At 41.9% G+C, this 20,269-nt stretch overlaps 1 protein-coding gene across 2 annotated transcripts in view; it reads left to right on the top strand.

Annotated features, from left to right (window-relative positions):
* Positions 1-8,293: 8,293 nt before the first annotated feature.
* The window catches only part of tsc22d2 (TSC22 domain family 2), a 32,524-nt gene continuing 20,548 nt past the window's right edge, over positions 8,294-20,269 (top strand). For both annotated transcript variants that reach the window (XM_085381283.1, XM_085381284.1), the window contains exon 1: positions 8,294-10,584. In XM_085381283.1, coding sequence (XP_085237409.1) covers positions 9,038-10,584 — 1,547 coding nt within the window. In that variant the 5' untranslated portion in view covers positions 8,294-9,037. The remainder of the gene's footprint in view (positions 10,585-20,269) is intronic.

Genomic DNA, 20,269 nt, shown 5'->3' with positions numbered 1-20,269 from the left:
GCAGTAGCCTCCAAAAATATAGCAGACTTTAACTCTGAGCTGTTTCTGTGCATTGCTGGAACTCACAGCCGGCCTCATGTGGGGGGAACAGAGCTGCACCTTGAAAAGCATACTCATCATGGCAGTTTGACTTTATTTAACACTTACTTTTATTAGCAGTCAGACATGGAGAAGTAAATGCTCCCGGTCAGGACTAACAAGTCAAGGTGTGTTTTCTGTGGAAACGGAGCCCAGTAAACCTGAAACCGTGCACAAGGTTCACTTGGATGTGACTTTTTTTCACTTTCAGGCTGGTCAAGTTGCCCTGAACCAACCCCTTGTACACTTCTCTCTTGGGAATCTCTTTTTTTAGCGAGTCCTGATTGATGTTTGGTCAGGCTGTTTGTTAATCATGTACTCTCAAGGGCCACAATGCTTTGCTAAAGGCCAGAAGTTCCTCAGGTTGGGCTGCTGAAAGTGACCGCTGGCCTGGACCCGGGCCCCAAAATACAGGCGGCACAAGGCCTGTCTTGTTCCTGTGGTGGCAAACTGAAAGTGGACCCAGCGTGCTGGACTGGGACACGCTTCGCAGCACAGCCTGGTAGTCTTCGCCCTCAGACCAGAGTAAATAAACACAACCAGCTACACAAACACTTTGGCTGGGGCTGGGAAAGCCCACGCACAGCCTGCTACTAAAGGAGAGCATCTAAGTATAGAGGGCTTGTTGCAACTGATGTTGCAATATTGTTTTTACAAGGAGTTGTTTCCAGGTCCATTTAGAGAGAAACACAAAGCGATGTTCAGCTAATAAAAACATATCTAACCGTGAAACAACATACCAGAGCTGTGTGCAACAGAAAAATTACATGTTTTTACTTCAACAGTGTGGCTTTTCCCTGCTGTGCTACCCAACGATTAAAAAGATTCTTTATATAGTTTTCAACACTTGCATTCTTGCTTCTGCTTTCATTAGATTTTAAATAAAATGAGGTCTATTGCTTTGACATTTAGTCATGAATTCTCATGTTGTGGGCTGTTTTCCATCTTTTCTGTCTTATCTAAGAACCAAATGAAATTGTTTTTGTCAAGCAGACCTTGTGAGTTGCCATCTGGACATTATGTAACTGTGTAATTTAATGAGAGCGAGTTGTGTTAGGGGAATAACATAGCAATGCTATTTTCAACCTGCGCTATTCATCATCCTTGAAAAAAAAGCTTTAATGAAAATGCAAAGAAGATCAGAGTGGAGGTAGAGGTCGTAGGGTTGAAATCTGGAGTCTCTGAGCTGAGTGAAGTGTCCTTGTGTTGCATTCAAACAGAATTCATTCGGCTTTTTAGTTTTACATCAAACAAAATATTTCCAATTTTGTTCTGAACACTTGCAGGAAGTGACCGAAGCAATAAAGTGCAACCTTGTCCTTCTCATACTTTGCTTGAGTGTTTCTTTTAAAATGAAACACTGACAGCAGCTTCCTTAACCTTTGTGTGGCATTGTGGGACTTCACACTGGCATCACACATTTATTTATACAGTAATTAATTTTAAACTCCAGCTCTCTACTATGTCCAATTATGTCAGAAGTTTCTTCCTGTTGAAGCAGAGTTTTTCTTTCCCACTCTCACCAGGAGCTTTAAGACAGCTGTAAGTCATCTGATTGTAGGGTCTTTACTGTATAATAGAAAATGTGTTGAGGCGACAGTAGTAATTTGGTGCTATAAGTAAAATTGATCTGAAATGAAAAATGTGTTGTTTGGGTCCACTGGACCCGTGGGTCATGAAAGTGTAGAGGTAACCAGCTGTAAATTGGGGTTGGGAATAAACAGCTTCTCCTGTGTTGAGCTGTTTATTTGATGAAGACACTTGAAGAAGATTCTCTGCTCAGGGATTTTAGACGAGAGAGAAGATTTGGAAGATGATGAAGAGGAAGAAGGGAGTCCTTTTGACTTTACTGGATAGTGTTAGGGTTCCTGAGTCCAGGACAGAGTGTTGAGTTTTGGGCCTTGTTGCAGTATTCAATGATGTTTCTTTGGTTTTAAGCCCCTGGCTCCTATCTTGGTTTTAGTTTACATCTCTTTCCTCTCTAATGTTCTTATGTCTGTTCATGTCTCTGTGTTCTGTTTTGCATTGCTTTGTCTTGATTTTGTCTTTGATTTCATGTTTAGTTACTTGCTGTTTTGTCTGTCCTTTGTCTGCACTGTCTAGTTTAACTTCCCTCTCCTCGGTATTCCTGATCTATCTCCCAGCTGTTTATCCCTCACCTCATTATCATGTGTATAAATGTCCTACCCTGGTCCTTCGTTGCCTGCTCAGTCATTGCTGCTTGTTTCCTCCATGTCAACACGCAGGAAACGGACTCCAACCCAGAACCTTACAACAAGGACTCCAACCTTCAGTAGACAGCCCACCGGCTCAACCAGGTGCTGTAGCAACAAAATCAATTCAGAGTGTAGTGAAAGTGAGTTTGAAGAAGCATCAGTGAACTCTGAGATGAGCCAACTTTTCAGAAATTCAAAACAGGAGATGCTCCCTGATTTAATCTAAATTCTGTTAGATTCAAAAAGAACAGCTGCATTGTGTGTGTGAAAGATTGGCAGGACGACACATCATCAAGTACAAGAAGCACTTACACAACACAGATATTTTTATAGGCTGGCACAAACAGACTATTCAACTGGGCTGAACTCTGCTTAAGATAAACATGTTTTTTTTTTCACCCATAATTTTCTGTTTGTGACAAAAATACAAAAAACGAATGGCACCTTTTTAACTAGGGTCAATTCTGAATATTAATTATGTGGTCTGCATTGTTTGGAACTGGAATAAAGTAAATATCTGTTAAGTATTTTTACTTAAATAATCATGGCTGTATTGACTTTAAAGACCCACAAATGCTGGATGAGTAACAAAAAAATGAACTCTACAAAAGAGTTAAATACATTTACTTGGAACATCTGTACTATATTTGACTAAATTAAAAGAGCATGAAGGGTGCTGACCTTAAAAACATAATTTTGTTTGTTTGTTTTATGTGGGGAAAAAACCCAAGAAACCTTCTTCCTTTGTGAAGGCAGATTAACATCTTTATTTCCCTCATGAAATAATAAATACAAATAATAAACAGAGAAATGAAGCAATACTTCTAACTACACTGTGCAAGTCTTTAAACATATTTATTCTGATGATAGAAACATGGAATTTTTCACTTGGACGTGGATGTCACTGTGCACATTTAGCTACAGCAAAGAAGAAAGTAAATAAATCAATTTATTTTCCTACATTTTAACCTTTGCAAACAATCACAGATGAGAAGTGACAGGAAATGAGAGGAAAGAGATGCAACAAAGGACCCTTGAAGGAAATTTAACTGCAGCTTTGTTCAAACCACCATGATGACTCCCCCCAGCCTGTCGCAACAGACGGCTGCCCCATCCTGAGCTGATGTCTTCCTGTTATAAGGGAGTTTTTCCTTCCTACTTTTGCCAAGTGCTTACTCATACAGGGTTGTTTGGGATTTTCTCTGCATTATTGTAGGGTCTACCTTACAATAACAAGCGCCTTAAAGTGACTGCTAATGTGATGTGGCGCTATATAAATTTAATTGTGTTGTAACCTATCATCACATTTCAATTTTTCAGATCCCTTGCAAGCTTTCACAACTTACCGCTACAAGCAAAAATAACAGAGAAATGTAAGCTTTGTGACAAGTCATGAAAAACAATCCTTCTTTACTGTAAAGCAACTGAAGCCTCTGAAATAATCAGCTATGACACATTTATTTTTCTTTGTGTCATGCACTGACCTTGTGACAAACTACCCAGCAGTTGAGCACAAGCCTTTGCTTTTTTCTGACGCAATAACCTCTAGCCATCAGGTCATTGGAAATAAGTCAATATCAGTTACTAGTGTGGATAAAATCTGGAAAAATAGGTTATGGTGTTGAAAACTAGACTAGATTAGACTTAGTTTAATGTCACTGAAAAAGTATAGAACTCAAACAATAAAGAGCAGTTTGCCATCTAATCCAAAGTGCAAGCAATATATGAACACATGCATATACAATATGTACACTCTGAGATAATACACAAGACTACACGCCCCCCATTTTGCCAAAGGTTTTATGAGCCCATATCATTAAATCTGTGTGATTCACATCTTGGGATTCGTATCTTGTGAGTAGCAATAGAGCCACTCATGCTGTCTGAGTCACTGCGGCCGCATGAATTCAAGTTTGCATTGTGAAATCACCTGGCCAGCAAACACATTACTCAGATATGAGATGTGTCACAACTGGGCTCCACCCTCCCGCTCCTCCTCCCCTTCTATTTTTAAACAGGTTTTACTTCTGTCCATAATGAAAATATTTCTGTCCCCAGAGGAGTGAGCGCTCAAGGCCACATGTGTTAATGCCCTCCAGTTTATGGGCCTTTACGTTACTATAACAAAAGCTACTTTTTAAGAATATGTTTTTTTAAATGGTAAATGGCCTGTATTTGTTTATTTTCTAGTCCCTAAGGACCCCAAAGCGCTTTACACAATCTGTCATCCACCCATTCACACACACATTCACACACTGGTGATGGCGGCTACATTGTAGCCACAGCCACCCTGGGGCGCACTGACAGAGGCGAGGCTGCTGGACACTGGCGCCACCGGGCCCTCTGACCACCACCAGTGGTCAGAGGGCCAGTTTATTTTAACAAACTTAGAGAAACAAAATGATAATCTGAGATAATAATGGAAATTACACAGCAAGAATGACAAACTAATGGGAATGACACAAAGGCCATGTTTGGAAAGCACTGACAGCAGCTCTTCGTGTCCGGTCATGCCGGATGATAACCCAGACAGTCTGAGTTTGTACCAGGATTAAAAGGCTTCATCGTGTGGGCAGTTTCAACAAATAAAAAGATATAAATGTGGATTTTGTTTCATTTTACATTTGTTTGAATTATAGTCCAAATTAAGCAGTTGAAAGCTTGTGAAACAAGTTTCCCACAGATATACTCACATATACAATTTACAGAATTATCTCTAACTCAAAAGACAAACAGCTTAACCCTGTGTGCACTGAATTTAACAAAAAACAAATACTGTGTGAACATATTCATAATAATAATAATAATAATAATAATAATAATAATAATAATAATAATAATAATAATAATGGATTGCATTTATATAGCACTTTTCGGGGCCATCAAAGCGCTTTACAATTCCACTATTCATTCACTCTCACATTCACACACTGGTGGAGGCAGCTACAGTTGTAGCCACAGCTGCCCTGGGGCACAGAGTGAGCACCATTTTTGCAGATATTGTATGAAAACGAATCGTTAGTTATGATCTGCTGCCTATCTTGGCCAGGTCTCCCTTGAAAAAGAGGTTTTTAATCTCAATGGGATCTTCCTGGTTAAATAAAGGTTAATAAATAAATAAATTAGTTTGAAACTGTGCAAAAGCCGCTTCATCCTGTGTGCAAGAATCAGAAGAAAAATACCTTATTAATCCTTAAGGAAACTCCAAGACAATAAGAACAGTAACAGTCTGAACTAAATTAAATAATACAATTTATTGCAAAGTTAAATGATATAATATATTTAAATGAATGTAATTATAAATATCCACAATATTACAGCGATTAAATATATGATATGATTGACATTTCACTGTAAACTATAAAACTTGTTATTTGTTATTTTCACTATAGAGGATGTGCAAAAGGGTGTAACTAATGTACTTGTGTACTGTACAACAAGATGAAGGAATTGTATGGAGAGAGAGAGACACAGGCAGGAATGATTTCCTGTGTTGTTCAGTGGTGCATTTGGGTAATCTCAGTCTCTCACTGAACGCGCTCCTGTGACTGGCCAGCATGTCGTGGAGTGGGTGGGAGGTATTGTCTAGCAGGTATTATAAGGTATTGCCCTTATCTTGGACAACATCCACCTCTACAACACCACCTTAAGGGAGTCCAGCTCCATCCCCAAACATTACTGGCCTCGAGGATCAGTTTATTGAGTCTGTTGGCATCTGAGACCCTCAACCTGCTGCCCCAGCATGCAGCAGCATAGAGGATGGCACTGGCCACAATAGACTCTGACAGCATTGACCGACAAATGTTGAAAGACCTCAGCCGCCCCAAGTGCAGAGGTGTTTTTAACAGAGCCCAGTTTATTGTCTATATGTACTCCGAGGTATTTATAGTCCTCCATTGTCCACACTGAACCGCTGGATTGAAACAGGGATCACCGGTTTCCTGGTCCCTGCCACGCTGCTTGGCCATGTGTACATTCTTCCACATGTTGACTATTGCAACCCCCCTCAACCCCCCCAGCTCCACCCCCAACAAAAAAACAAAAAACAAAAACACACACAGACAAAAAAACAAAAACACTAATTATTTGTTTCTCACAAACACTCTGTCATATAATTTGACCTCTGGTCAACCTGCCCATGAGCCAAGTGAATCATTTCCTGTCTCATGGACACAACTGGGAATGACAATTGGCAGTCTTCCAACAACTGTGATGTATTGGAATTAATTGTTTTGACAAATGACACAACTGATCTGGACCCGTATTTTCTGTTAGGATGTGTGAGCTCACAGATTTCAGTGAGGGATAAAACTTTAAGACTGAGTGTAATTATCAGCTAGACGTTAATGGTGGTAAATTAATATTTTAAAAAAATTACAACCACAATCCCCCCAAAATTAGGACAGTGTGTAAAATGTAAAACAGAACACAGTGATTTTCAATTCTCATAAATCCAATGAAAAAGACACATCCAATGTTGAAACTTCCAAAACTTTAAGGAAACAATAAGGTCATTTTGAATTTGATGGCAGCAATACGTGTCAAAAAGGTTTGACAGGGCCATGTTTATCACCGTTATCACCTTTTAACAGCAGTCCATAAGCCCAAGGAGACCAGCTGATGGACTTGGATCGGAGCATATGTTGCTGTAGAACCTGTATAAGCCTTTCAGGATTGATGGGGCCTTTCCAGATGTGCGAGTTGTCAATGCCGTAGGCACTAACGCACTCCTATACCATCAGAGACACAGGCTTTTTAAAGGACTAATGATAAAATAATGAGCTTGATGGTCCCTCTTCTCTTTAGTCAGGAGGATGGAACGTCCATGTTTACTAAAATGAATTAAAAATTTTGATTCAACAGTTTTCCTTCTTTTTTGCATGATAGAGCTTTAACCTCGTTTGTGGATAGCATAACAAACACAGTGTTCACAGTGTTTCTGAAATTGTGTCCAAATTTGTGGAGGAGGATGTTTGCAGATTTGTGAAGTCTGCATCTGTAAGTTGCTCTTTTTATATTATGTTGCCAGATACCCTAACCTACAGCATGTTCCTCCAGTTGTGTCTCTCAAATATCACTTTCTTTTCCAGCTTTTTGTTGCACCATCCAAAATTTTTTGAGATGTTTTGCTCCCCTTGAATTCACAATTTGCTCATATTTTCTATGAAATAGTTATATTAAATATTACATTATATGGTTTTTGAGATTAGAAAATGATTACATTGAGTTTCTATTTACATAGCACCCTTACTTTCTTTAGAATTGGGACTGTGTGATAAAAGCTTCATGTCAACGTTTTCCAGCAGCAACAGCCTAATGTGAGATCTTCTCATGTGTATGATCTGTTTTTCACTTTTAAGTTGTAGTAACTTTTAGTCACAGATATTAATACACAGCACTAAGCTGAGTTACTTAAGCAAGCTTTGAATGATTATGATAGGCGCTCTAAGATTAATTAAATGATTCATCCATAAACAATTACCCGTCATGACTCACTGCCACGACTCTATAAAATATTAGGTATGGATCAAAAGTACATGTGTCACGCATTATTCCCGTATAGAAACCGATTCTTGTAAAAGAGGTCAGTTTAAAGGCGTACAGCTAAAAATAAACTGTTGCTTTTTTAACTAAGAAGATTTATGGGGGCGCTGTCGAATATGAAACGCTGTAATACATGGCAATACACAAAAGGTGGATTTAAAATCAGTTTGAAAACACAAAAAAACTCAAAACAGTTCAATCTATAAACGAAACACTGGCGGAATCGTTCCGCTTCCACTGCGTGTGTGACGTCAACCGGAACTGACGACGGCAATGAACGGAGTCTTTTTTAATGTAAAAGGTTTTAACGTAAAATAAACTATAGTTTTTTTTATTTTTGGCAGGTTTAAATTGAAAGATTTGATATATTTAAAAATGTGCCTTTAATTTGTGAAATTCACTTTTAAGATATCCGAAAAGTAGTTTGACCTCCATACCCAGGATGCACTTCGGCTTGCCATCTTGTCGCGTAAGGAGAGCGGCGGGCAGGAGTTAGCTGCCCGTTAGCTCACAGCCGCCGTAGTAAAGTGGTTATCTGTCAGCTAGTTGCTAGTAGCTGCTGGCAAAAGTGAGCTGTCCCCACGGCGAGAGCCAAACTTCGCCGACTTTGGGACGTTTTCTTCCCACACTGCTGGATTATATATTATTTTTTGACAAGCCGAGGAGTTGTTTACATCATGATGTCGCACATGCTGGTGCCGAGGTAGGGAAAAGTAGCTAACATCAGATAACTTGGCTAACTGCTCAGAAGTACATATATAGCTGAGAGAGGAGAGTGGTCTGAGACACCGGGCCCGCCTCAGACTAAAGTACCGGTGGCAGCTGCTCAGCAAGAACTTTGACAAGGGCCTGTTTACAACTCCGCTGCCGGGACACAAGGAAGGCCGACCGTGTGTGTATGTGTGTGAGGGACCGTGTGTGAGAGGGAGAGAGAGGCCGGGAGGAGGAGAAGAGCTTCGGCCCGTCTGCTGCGACCGGACACCGCGGAAACGTTGCGGGACTCCTGTCGTGGTCTGGCCTCGGTTGTGACACGTTTTTTTTCCTCGGACAGGAGGGAGAAGAAAGAGGAACGGTATGGAAATGTACTGTGACGGTACATGCCTGTGTCAAATCCTTTATCTGTGAACACTTAGCAAGAGCAGTAAGCACAGCTCTTGGTTTCATCTGGGAGCTGACAGAACTTGACGCAGTTAGTCAACATGTCGAAAATGCAGGCGAAGAAGAAAAGTTGTTTCCAGATCACGAGTGTAACGCAGGCTCAGGTGGCGGCGAACACCATCCCTGACGACGCCGAGAGCTTGGACGATCCGGACGAATCCCGGACGGAGGATGTGTCGTCGGAAATATTTGACGGCTCTCGGGGTGAACTGGGGGTGTGTGACAGGAGCTCATCCGAGGAAACCTTAAGCAATGCCGGGGAGTCTCAGGAGGGCCAGCTGCCTAACACGGGGCCTGTCAACGGGGGGCTCTCTCATAATATCAGTATGGTCTCTGGGCGTGCTACCCCACATAGTGTTGGAGGAAGTGTGGGCATGTCAGCTACAGCTCAGCCCTTTGTTTCAGGCTCAGCCACCACTGCGGTCCCTGGTTCCACTGTATCTAGCACTGCTGCTCAGACAGCTCCCGTGAGCACCAACTTTACTTCCCGTTTCAGAGTTATCAAACTTGACCATGGTACTGGAGAGCCCTTCAGACGGGGCAGGTGGACATGTACTGAGTACTATGAGAGAGATTCAGATTCAAATATTAATCGGAGTGACAGTATAAAGTCCACTTTGACTCATGACCTCAGTTTAGACCGGGACAGTGGATTAGGAGCCACTGGTAATTCTGTCTTCACTAGCAGTTCTCAGACTTTGGACACCACCACGGAGAGCGGCTACTCTGCCTCTGTTGGAAACCCCGCCCACCCACACCCTTCAGAGTCTTGGCAGCAAGGCTACAGCTTGGCTTCTCAGATAGGAAGCGGAGCAAGTGCCTTCCAACCCACGGGGTACACAACTTCATCATCACAGCAATCATATCAGGCTCAGGTTAATATGTTGCCTGTAGCTGCTCAGACCTTCCCCTCTAACAGCTTCAATGGTGTGCACCAATCTACAATGCAGCAGAATACTTCCATGCCTGCTGCCCCACAGGCCCAGCAGTTTCCTTACTCAACTCATCAGCCCCACTTTGGCTCGAGCGCTCAGAACCTTCCTGTGACTTCCATTGCTGTAGGACCCCCAACTAGACAAGTGTCCCCACCTGTAATGACCCCTACTGGTCCTGGATCAGTGGTGCCAGGTGGAGAAGCAGCTTCAGCCCAGGGCCTATCGCTGCAAGCTGGTGGCGCACCATCTATGGTAGCCCCCTGTCAGGCCGCTGGTCAGACTCAGCCTTCAGGAGGGTTAGGCATTGCTCCTGCACCTTCCACCACCACTACCTCTCACAGCGGTGGCCATAATGTGCCTTCCACAGTGCCCAGTATAACCAACACTTCTCCGGGTGTGCCAAGTCCCAGACACCCAGGAGGACATATCCAGCTCCAGGGGGCTCACGGAGGAGCCACAGTAGGCCTTCCCCCCGTCTTCAGTAACCAGCCAGATGATAGCGGACCGAATACTGATGCCCTACCTCAGCACACTGCCGGTGTGGTGCCAGAAAAAGATGGTGTGAATCCTCTCAGCGAGGGCCCCAACCCACCCTCTCCTGCTGTCAACAGCCTCTTTGGCATCCATATTACCATGGATATGGACGGGGACAGGTAAGAGAGTAAACAAATGCCTACAAGAAATTTTCATTTATTTATTTGTACTTAAAATCTAGCACTAATAGATTTCTACAGCTAGCGACTTTGTATCTGGAAGTGTGCCCTCACACTAAGCATTGTTGTTTCATTCTGGAGCAGTGTGGTCATACTCAACACTGTGTAGAACACCTCTTTCGTCATCACTGCCCAAATAAAGCATGTTGTGACTAAGTATTCAGTAGTACAAACACAAAGCAGTATTTAATTTTTTTTTTCCGAGTTATGTTTTTGAGGAAGTTTGGATTCGAGGAGTAGAGGGCAAATAAAAACGGGTGTAGATGGGAGCTAATTTCTGTCTTTGTCAGTAATGGGGCACTCACACTGGATCAAGTCCATACTGAATAGTTGTCTTTTCACCATCCCTTAAACTCCTGTTCAGCCACAGAATGTGTCTCTGCTTTTGACTGGACGATAACGGGCTCTCGAATAAGTTGCAACACAGACAGTAGGTGTTATGCAGCCACCTCCCCAAATGTGGCTTTAAAAAAAAAAAAAAAAAATTCTCCTTTCTGTCGAGAGATGGTTAGCATACTCACCATGAGCAGTTTTCCCAGTCTTCCCAACCTTGTTAATGCAGACGCCTCACTTGCTTACACAGTGGGCTTCTAATGTACACGTGGTCTACTTTAGGGTCTGTCGAATGGCCTTTGCAGACCTTGAGCTGAAATGTTGCTGGTCTTTTCGACGCAGACAGTACTGCTGGAGAGGTGATGTCTGAGCCAAGAATAACCTGGATGGCGTGTACACACACACACACACACACACACACACACACACGTGTGTTGGTCTCTGTTTATTAATGTGCTTATTGTGCATGACATAGTTAGAGCAGTAGGGTGTGTGTGTTTGAGGAGAAGAGTCCTGATTTTTATTGCCTTTAGTCCAGATACTGATGAAGCAAGTCATATTTGCTGGAGATTTTTTGTCTTAGCAGCATTAAACAAGGCTGAATATAATGAGCGGATCGCAGCGCATCATAAAGTGCCGATTTCTTGCTGTGCACATGCGTGAGACTGAGTGAACGAAGGTGACATCAGTGATTGTGTAGATTGTGGCAACAGGACAGGACGTGTCAAGAAGGTGGAGTGGACAGACGGGAGACACACACCTACATGACAAACACCTGTGGAAATGATAGTAGGCACGTAAGCTGTTTGTGTGTCAGCAATGACACAGCTGACCAAGTCAGCTGAACGATAGCTACCTTCTGCTCTGTCTACTTTAAGGTCTGTTCTGAGTCGTCAATGTTGAAACATCAACTTCATTCAGTGTTGACTCATGATATTCTGATATATTGTCTTTGTGTGCACTCGCTCTGCTCTAACATTGTAGCAGTACTGTGTGCTGACATAGGTCCATCACAATTAGCATTACAGCAACATGGATAGTGTTACATTGATCTAATATCAAATGCCGCCCCTCTAAACCCAGGCTCAATAGGTTTAGTTAAAATTCCAGTTCAAAGATTCTTGGTCCTGCACATGACATGGGGCATATTCAACTGATGAAAAACTAGTTGAGCTCATTCGGCTACATGGGGTGACGCTTTCTGATGCTTAGAAATGTTGTTTAAAAGCCTTTTTTTTTTTTTTTAAATTTAAAAAAATTTTTATTTTTTTTTTCCCCTGCCCCGAGGTCTGACCTGAAACTGTAAGAGATGCTGTGCCCTGTTACAAGCATACAGAGTAGATGTTGACCTTTTGGTTAAAGTTCATATGTCAGTACTTCAGTTTTTCACTTTTCCTCCTTTGTTGCTGCTCGTGGCTGCAAGTGCATGTTGCTATTTATGAAACAAATATAACATTTTATCTGTTTCACGTGCTCATTTTTCACAGACCTCAAAACCTTTGTGAGGAGAGGTTGTGGGGAAAAACGAGTTGGGCTGCCGGTGGCATCATTTTTATGCACATCTCTTAAAGTGTCATGTTAACTTGTAACTCATAACTCTTGTAAGTCTCAGATAGAAACGGATTGTAAAAAAGGAAAAGTTTTTAATGAAACACACTAGGGCTGGGCGATATGACCCAAAATTCATATCTCGATATTTTTTAGCTGGATGGCGATATAAGATATATATCTCGATATTTTTTTTTTAAAGCCATAAAGTAAGAACAAAAAGAGAGTTCTTAGTCAAAGCTGTGTCCCAGATGTCACACAGGCACTTTTATTAACATAGAGCAGATGTACATAAAATTTACTCAAAAATAAATTATGAGCATTTATTAAATAATAATGCTCCATAAATAAAAGAAAACAATGTTGTTTTTGTGCATAACAAAAAGCTCACAAATGTGCAGTCAAAATGTAAACTAAAAGACGAGCACTATAACAAGGACAGATTTCACAGCTGCTCTGTTCCCAACTTGTACTGCGTGACTGACAACCTGGAGTTTGAAATCCGCTTCGCAACCACGTCTCTTAACAGGTGCCATTTATGGTCCTTATACACAGTAAGGTAATATTACGTTGAAGCACAGTACGTATCACTCCGCGAGGCTCAGCCGTAATGCTCCGACAATCCATCAAGCGCTGCAGCTCCGTAGCTTACCAAAGTCGTACTAAAACATTTTTTGACAGATTGCTGAGCGCCGTGTTCCACATAAAATCGGTGCGCGGCCATCAAGCACAACCAGAATTCATACATAAGGCGCGCTGTCAACTTTTGAGAAAATGAAAGGATTTTAGTCCGTGCAGCACCTCTGGGCTGCATGGCGTTAGCGTGGTTAGCTCGTTAGCGTGGTTAGCTAGCTAACACGTTGACGCCGTCCAGCCCCACGCACGGGGCGATGCGCAGTAACTCGTTAACGGATTTGCCGTGTCCATCTTGTCGCTTCCTGCAGGTGAAGCGATGGGGGAGGAGGGGGAGTTGTGTTCAGTGAAGGAGAGGCGAGGCCGAGTAACGTTGCGTAAAGACGAAAGTGGACGAAAGAGAGGCAAACTTGCGGCTCCGCAAGTATAATTATAACGTAACATAGACTATATCGATATAAAGGATATTGTCACATCTTATATCTCGTATAAAAATATATCGATATTTTTTAAAAACTCGATATATCGCCCAGCTCTAAAACACACCCAGCTTGTCCTCTTCCCGTTGGGTGAACGACCGCTGTCTCGCTTAGGAATCTGTTCCAAGTTTCATTGTTCTGTTTTGAATTAGAGTGCATCACAAAAAGTGGAACAAAGCATTGTGGGGGTGGAGTTGTGAGATGACAATGATTTTCCTCCAGCTTGGAATGGTTAGTGTCTATGCTCGGCGGTCTTCGCCAAATAAAGTGATGAAGCTGCCCCGGGACAAATCGATTTCCATCAGTTGGAGCAGTTGGCTCTCAACTCTCCCATTCCTAACTGTTGTAACGCCTCAGTTAGGAATGTTAATTAATAATGTGTAATTGATGACATTGTTTCAAGCGGCCCAGCAGTGGAGGCTTAATTATGCAACAGGATAAAATGCAGTCTGCAGCTAATTCTGAGACTGTTTGCCATTTTGTTGTTTCATTTTCAGGAACTGAACATAAATCAGATTGATTATGTACCTGTAGGTCATGTGATTATGCTTTAAAAATGCCTTCTGTTTTCACGTGTTATTACTAAAAAATACTACTCCTGGTTTATTTATATCCCGGTACTTTGCCCCATGCCCTCCACTTCTTACTAGAGCCTTTTTCCTTACATCTGACTTTTCTCAGCTGCTCCCGCACAGCGTCCACCTTTCCCTGCCCGATACCGTTGCCATTTTTCTTGAGGAAGTTCAGGCAGGTCCTGTTTGTTTTCTGTTTGTCTTTTTGAAATACTGTTTTGACTCATTTTCTGTGCTAAAGTGTAGGTTTGGCTGAGATGAAGCTTCCAAAATGGTGAAAATGAAAGATTAATTACAGCTTCTGTATATTGTTGCAAGTGATTATCTTGTATGGGTGGTGATCATGTAGATTATATGGCTTTGAGACCTTTACAGAAGCAGATTGGTGGTGAGAAAGCCCACGTCCGAATCAGTCTTTACCTCAACAGACCAACAGTACAAAGTCCATGTTTTTTTTGTTTTGTTTTTAAAAGGGAAGAGAAGCAGTGTCATGTGTCTGACATGTTTTGCTCAGACACCTACTCTCACCAACAACATGAAAGAGCGTTTCTGTAGTGAGGACCCATCCGATCTGCAGAATCTGCCATCATGTGGTGACAGAGAGGGCAGTGCCGTAAACTGATTGTCATGACGTTGTCAGAGGTTTACATGTGGAAATGGCTTGTTTACCTTTCCTCACCTTTGTGCATATAAGCACCTTCATATTTGAGAGCTCCACACTGAGTTGTATGCGAAGAATATGAACGGCAGTAACCCAAGTGAAGGGAAATTTCCGGTCATTCTGCATGTTTGAAACAGCTACCATATAATCACACGCTTTGGTTTATAAACTTTAGGTTTCCACCAGATTAAAAGACTGCTGCTCTTATCTGCAAAGCAAGCTGATCTACATGTGCCAACCAAAAGAGGGCAAGACAGCTGCCAGACTTTCTCAACTTCCCTGACAGTCCACTAATGTCAGCACAGTAAAGTTGCGGAAACTCAAATATTACGCTGTGAATTTCTCCTCATTCACATTGAATGTCACACAAAGCTTTGTGAAAGGTCAGACGCACAGTGAGTTCAGTTTTAGGGGAAACTGTGATTGATCTGCCTCCAGAGGAGTTACACTCCTGCAGCATTTTAGGGGAAGAGTGATACTCAGTTAGTGGAGAGTCATTTTACTGGAAGGGGGGCAACATTTAATGCAGATGGCATTCTTTAAAGCAGCTGCCAGCAAGAATGTGTTAACAGTGGATTGACTTAAAGCTGAGTAAAAGCTTAGCGAGTAGCTCAACGGTTAGCCTGTAATGGTTCTCAGCTGACTATTTTGTCACAAATGAGTTGTTTTGGATCTCATCTAAAGAAGAATACTTAAGCCACCTTTTCCACAGTTTCTCTCTTCCATGCCTATAATATATATTGGTAACTAGGGCTGCCACAAACGATTATTTTGATAGTCGACTAGTCACCGATTATTTTTGCGATTAGTCGACTAATCAGATCATCATCCACTGGACGTAAAACTACAGCTTATTGCACCAGCAGCATCTGCTCTTATATAACTATCATTAGCTGACAGCTTTAAGTGTTTACGGTATGTGCTAACTAAAAATAAAGACAAGATGATCGTTTATTAAATTTTAATGAAATTTGCAGATTGTTTCGGTGAATTTTAATAAACTCCTTGCTATCTAAAATATAACAGGACACCGGAGTATATTCTTGAGCATCTCACACTTCTGATAATCAGTTGTTTATTCAGCTGTGTAAAAACTATAACTTTAATCTCAGGATTTTCTCAGGAACAAATAAAATACTAAAAAAGCCAAACAATAACATTTTGAAGTTATCTAAGTGACTTATATATATTAACCTGAGTAGCGAAAGACGGCAGTGGGTTTGAAAACGATTTGCCGGTAAGCCTTGCCCCCGGCTAGCTATCGAGCTAGTGGGTAACAGACTTCTCCGAAAACGTCGGAGCGCTTTTGAAAATATGTGGTGTCTTGATAAACTGAGCCGATATTTGAGGTTTACACAGCTACATTCTCGCCTGAAAATATGTTAAACATTTATTTTGTGATCCAGAAAGAATAATAAGAGTAACATTAAAACTAACTAGCTGCCGCCATTGTTGGAAACTGAGCTGGGCTGCGCTATGAATTCTGGGACACAGCTTCTTCTTCTTCGGGGTTTAACGGCAGCTGGCATCCTTGTACATGCAGTGCTGCCATCTTCTGTTTCAGTCCGTTATTACACTCCTAAATCCTACAACTTATTCCTGCGTCTTTTGTGATCTTACAAAGCTTCAAACGACGCGTCGACTATTAAATCAGTCGTGGACGATTTTGATAGTCGACGTAATCGTGACTAGTCGACTAATCGTGGCAGCCCTATTGGTAACTTTTGGTAATATTTTTCCTTAAGAAAGCATGTCTACTTTCAGTTTTGATAGTCTGAATGTGCATGTGTTGTAGTGCCTTACCCCCTTTGACTTGTAGTTGGAAAAGATTGAGAACAGTGTGGGATGAACAGGCAGGTTTGGGGATGGTGTCTGTGTGTGTGTGTGTGTGTTGGTTGGTTTGGTTTCTATAGTGCCTGGAGACAAGGCAGCAGCTATTTTCCACAGATAGCTGACCTGCCTGAACTTCCAGGGGACATATTCCAGGACTGCTGAATGGCTGTGATTGTGGGATGCCCCGGGCTGGAGACTGAGCAAGCGGGTCTGCAACAGCTCCGTTTTTGGGCGAGACCTCTCAGCTTGCCCTCCTGTCTGTCTCCGTCTAGCGTGCTGGCTCTGTTTCTTGAAACGGAGCTGGTAACACACTCTGTCTGTTTCTAAACTGCTGATGCAGTTTTTTTGTTTGCCATAACTGTCTTTTCTGGTTTAATTAAATAACAGTGCTGTTCTTTCATCAGAAGCCTCAGGTCATACTTGGGCTTCCCTCTGCTTTAAATTTGTGCTGGAAGTTTAGGGGTTGAGCAATCACCAGCATTTTTTTACATGCTTAATAACCGACCAAATCTGGCTTTTAATCATGCCTCCTCAAACTACCCTTACAGTGCTGATTACTGGTTTCACTAACTTGGCCAAAAATGGCCCTCTTCATGTGATGGCACAGTAAATTGATTTTAAGATTTTTTTCTTAGGTTTTTTTATTTTATTTTATTTTTATAAATAAAGACTCACAGAGGTCAGTGGTGTGAGGTAAAGTGGCGGAAAAAGTTAGCATAGCAGGACCCACCCTGTTATCGCAGCAATATGTGGTCAGGGGATCACTTCCAAATAGGACGGGTCTGCCAAGGCAAGTAAACAGCCAAGAGCCTGGCGGGCCACTGTAGCTAACTCAGTTTGTGCTGGAAGCAAAGCAATTAAATCAACCTGAGTACGTTCCAGGAATGAGGACAATGTCTGTAAACCGATGGTGTTTTTTCAAATCTGAGTATAAAACAGGTTCGACTGAGTGGTTACAGTATGATAGTTATGCTTCAGCTCTTTTCAAAGGGTGGCCTCCCAGGTGAGGGACTAGCTGTTGACAGGTCCTCGTTGCCAGTTTGTACTTCCTACATGTGACTGATGTGTAATGTTCCAGTCCATGTTAGCGATGTCACCAGAAGCAATACTTCTGCTGTACCAATCGATACCTAAATTCTGAAAACGCAGTGTTATTTGTTTTTTATTTGGAAACTGTTGACAGCGGATGTACAGAGGCAGTGAGGGACAGCATATGGCTACACGTTTTAAAGTCTAGCCTTATCATGCTGTAAGAAGAAGCAAACCCACAAACGAAGGAAAAACTACATGTGGAAGACGTACACTGGTGCAGCCTGATACTGAAAAAGCAAAAAAGCTGGATTGAATGTTGGCAACAATGAACTGATCCATGGTTTGATCCATTCAGTCCTGTAGTGTCGTGTGTTGACTGTGCGATAGCTTAGCTGCTAGCAGCAAAACTAAGCTTAGCGATGTGGCTGCAGGTTGGAGATATTTCACAGCTGCAACACTCACACATTCTGTTTGTGTGTTTGCAAAAGTGTTTTCTTAGCTACAAACGCTGAACATGAATCGACATGATCAGAAAGACTTCACCACAGCGATGCTTTCTCTCGACGCTTGTTATTTGGTTTATATATTATATTTGGTTTAACAGTTGTTGGGAAGTTTTTAGTAACATAACGAATTCTCCCCAATTCGATTATATGACACTTTACTCCAGCTGTTTGGCAGCTCCCCATGCAAAAAGCCTATGAGAAGGAAAAGTAAATAAATTCGATTAATAGCGCCTTTTCATTTTAAAACAATTTTCATTTAATTCACACAATCCTCACAGTTAGGATTACAGCTTATTAATTTAAAACTGGTATCGGATTGGTAGCTGTAGATGCCCACACCCAAGGTATTCGATTGGATTGGAAAATGCTGGATTGTTGCATCTCTGCTTAGTAATGCGTGCAGAAGGTTGGCTGACCTGTTGCTGGCTGTGAATTTACCTGATATTACACGTGCTATTTGCACATCGGTGCAGGTGGATACCATGTGGACTTTTCACCAGTCAACTTATTAGTGCAACAGCATTTGATGTGCCGATCAAACTCCGTCAGTGAAAAGCTTGTCACGTGTACAATTGTTATGTAGCAGATGATAAAATGCTTACCAGCGGTATCTGTGATTACCAGGAAACTGTATCATGGTTTGTTTTCTTGAGGTTTCTTTATTTAAAGTCTAAATGTAGTTTTGTTTTTTCTCTTTGCGACTGCTAGTGCTTTCAGTTTTAGGAAGTGAGTTTAGGCTAAGGGCCAAGAAAATCCTTTTTCCACTTTCACTGGCCTGTTCAGACCAAAATTGCATGCAACTCGGTGACCATTAGGGCACTTTTGCATGTTTAAAACGGTACTCTTTTTGACGACTGTGGCGCTTCAGTGTCTTCTTCCTCAGAAGTCACCTCACTTATGTCCGACTTTGTTATCTCCATCTGTTGGGTTACGGTAAAGTAAGATATTCTGATACAAAATAGAGGAAGTGAAAGAGAGAAAAGCTTGTCAAAGTTTATTCGTGGACTGTTTCTTTGCAAGTGTCAGATGCTACGATTTTAGGGCAACTGGGCAGAACTGGTCACACAACCAAGTTTCACTTTCTTATTCTCCTTTTGATTAATTCTAAAAAAAAAAAAAATTGCTTAAAATGAGAAATCAAAAGAGGGCAGAAGGAGAAGGAGCTTGTAATGGGGAAGGGCAGGAAGAATGAGAACATTCAAATAATTTGGGGTTAATGCAGTGGAGAGGTGATTCAGCAGTTCTGGGATAATGTCTTTTTGTGGTTCAAGGCTTTCAAGGCTGACCGCAGATCAGAGCTGTTCACGAATAGAAGCCAGTCGGCTGCAAGTCTGTGGGATATAAAAGTCTTCTGCTCAGCAACAACCAGTTGCTTTAGAAAATGCGGAGCTGTGTGTCGAGCCATTCAGTCTTCTTAGAGAGAGAAGCAATGGCTGAACAACGAGGTTTTAGAGCCTCGGGCCCCGCAGAGCCCAAGATGTCTACATAGTGAGTAATGAGGATGTGTGGAAAGCATGGCAGGCAGCTGCATTTGAGTCATCCATCCTCTCAGAGCTCTCTCCTGCTTTCAGTGGGTTTAGTCTGGCTCACTGGTGCCTGTGACTCTTCACTGCTTTCTGGTCCTCCTCTGTGTATGTTGCAGTATGGCAGCGTGGGACTGACTGAAAGAGTGAAGTTGAGACTTTAGGACGGTGCTCATGTTTGGCTGCCTCTGTGATTGTCCTTTTCAGTAACCAATCACTGCCAGTTTTTTTTTCCCTCTCCTTAAGTCCGTCTTCTTCCCATTGAGGTATTTCGAGTGTGTAGCTATGCAGTTAGACAAATCAGTTTAAAATCTGCACCTCATTTGACCTGGACAATTTTGGCAAAGAAAATAAAACGCGTTACAGTGGCTTCCTTTATTTTTTTTGCATTTTTTCCCCCTCAAAAACACAGTTTAATCTGGTTATGTGGGTGCAGCACTGCAGTCAGTTTTGAATGATTTAGTCACAAGTTCTCTACAAGTAAGGAAGACGAGCACAACCTGCT

This window comes from Rhamphochromis longiceps, linkage group LG15 (genome assembly GCF_057381845.1).
Source record: "Rhamphochromis longiceps isolate RC_006_pf linkage group LG15, R_longiceps_female_GT1.1, whole genome shotgun sequence".
NCBI lineage: Eukaryota > Metazoa > Chordata > Actinopteri > Cichliformes > Cichlidae > Rhamphochromis > Rhamphochromis longiceps.
The sequence above is the reverse complement of the archived record's forward strand: the minus strand, read 5'-3'. Positions and strand labels throughout refer to the sequence as shown.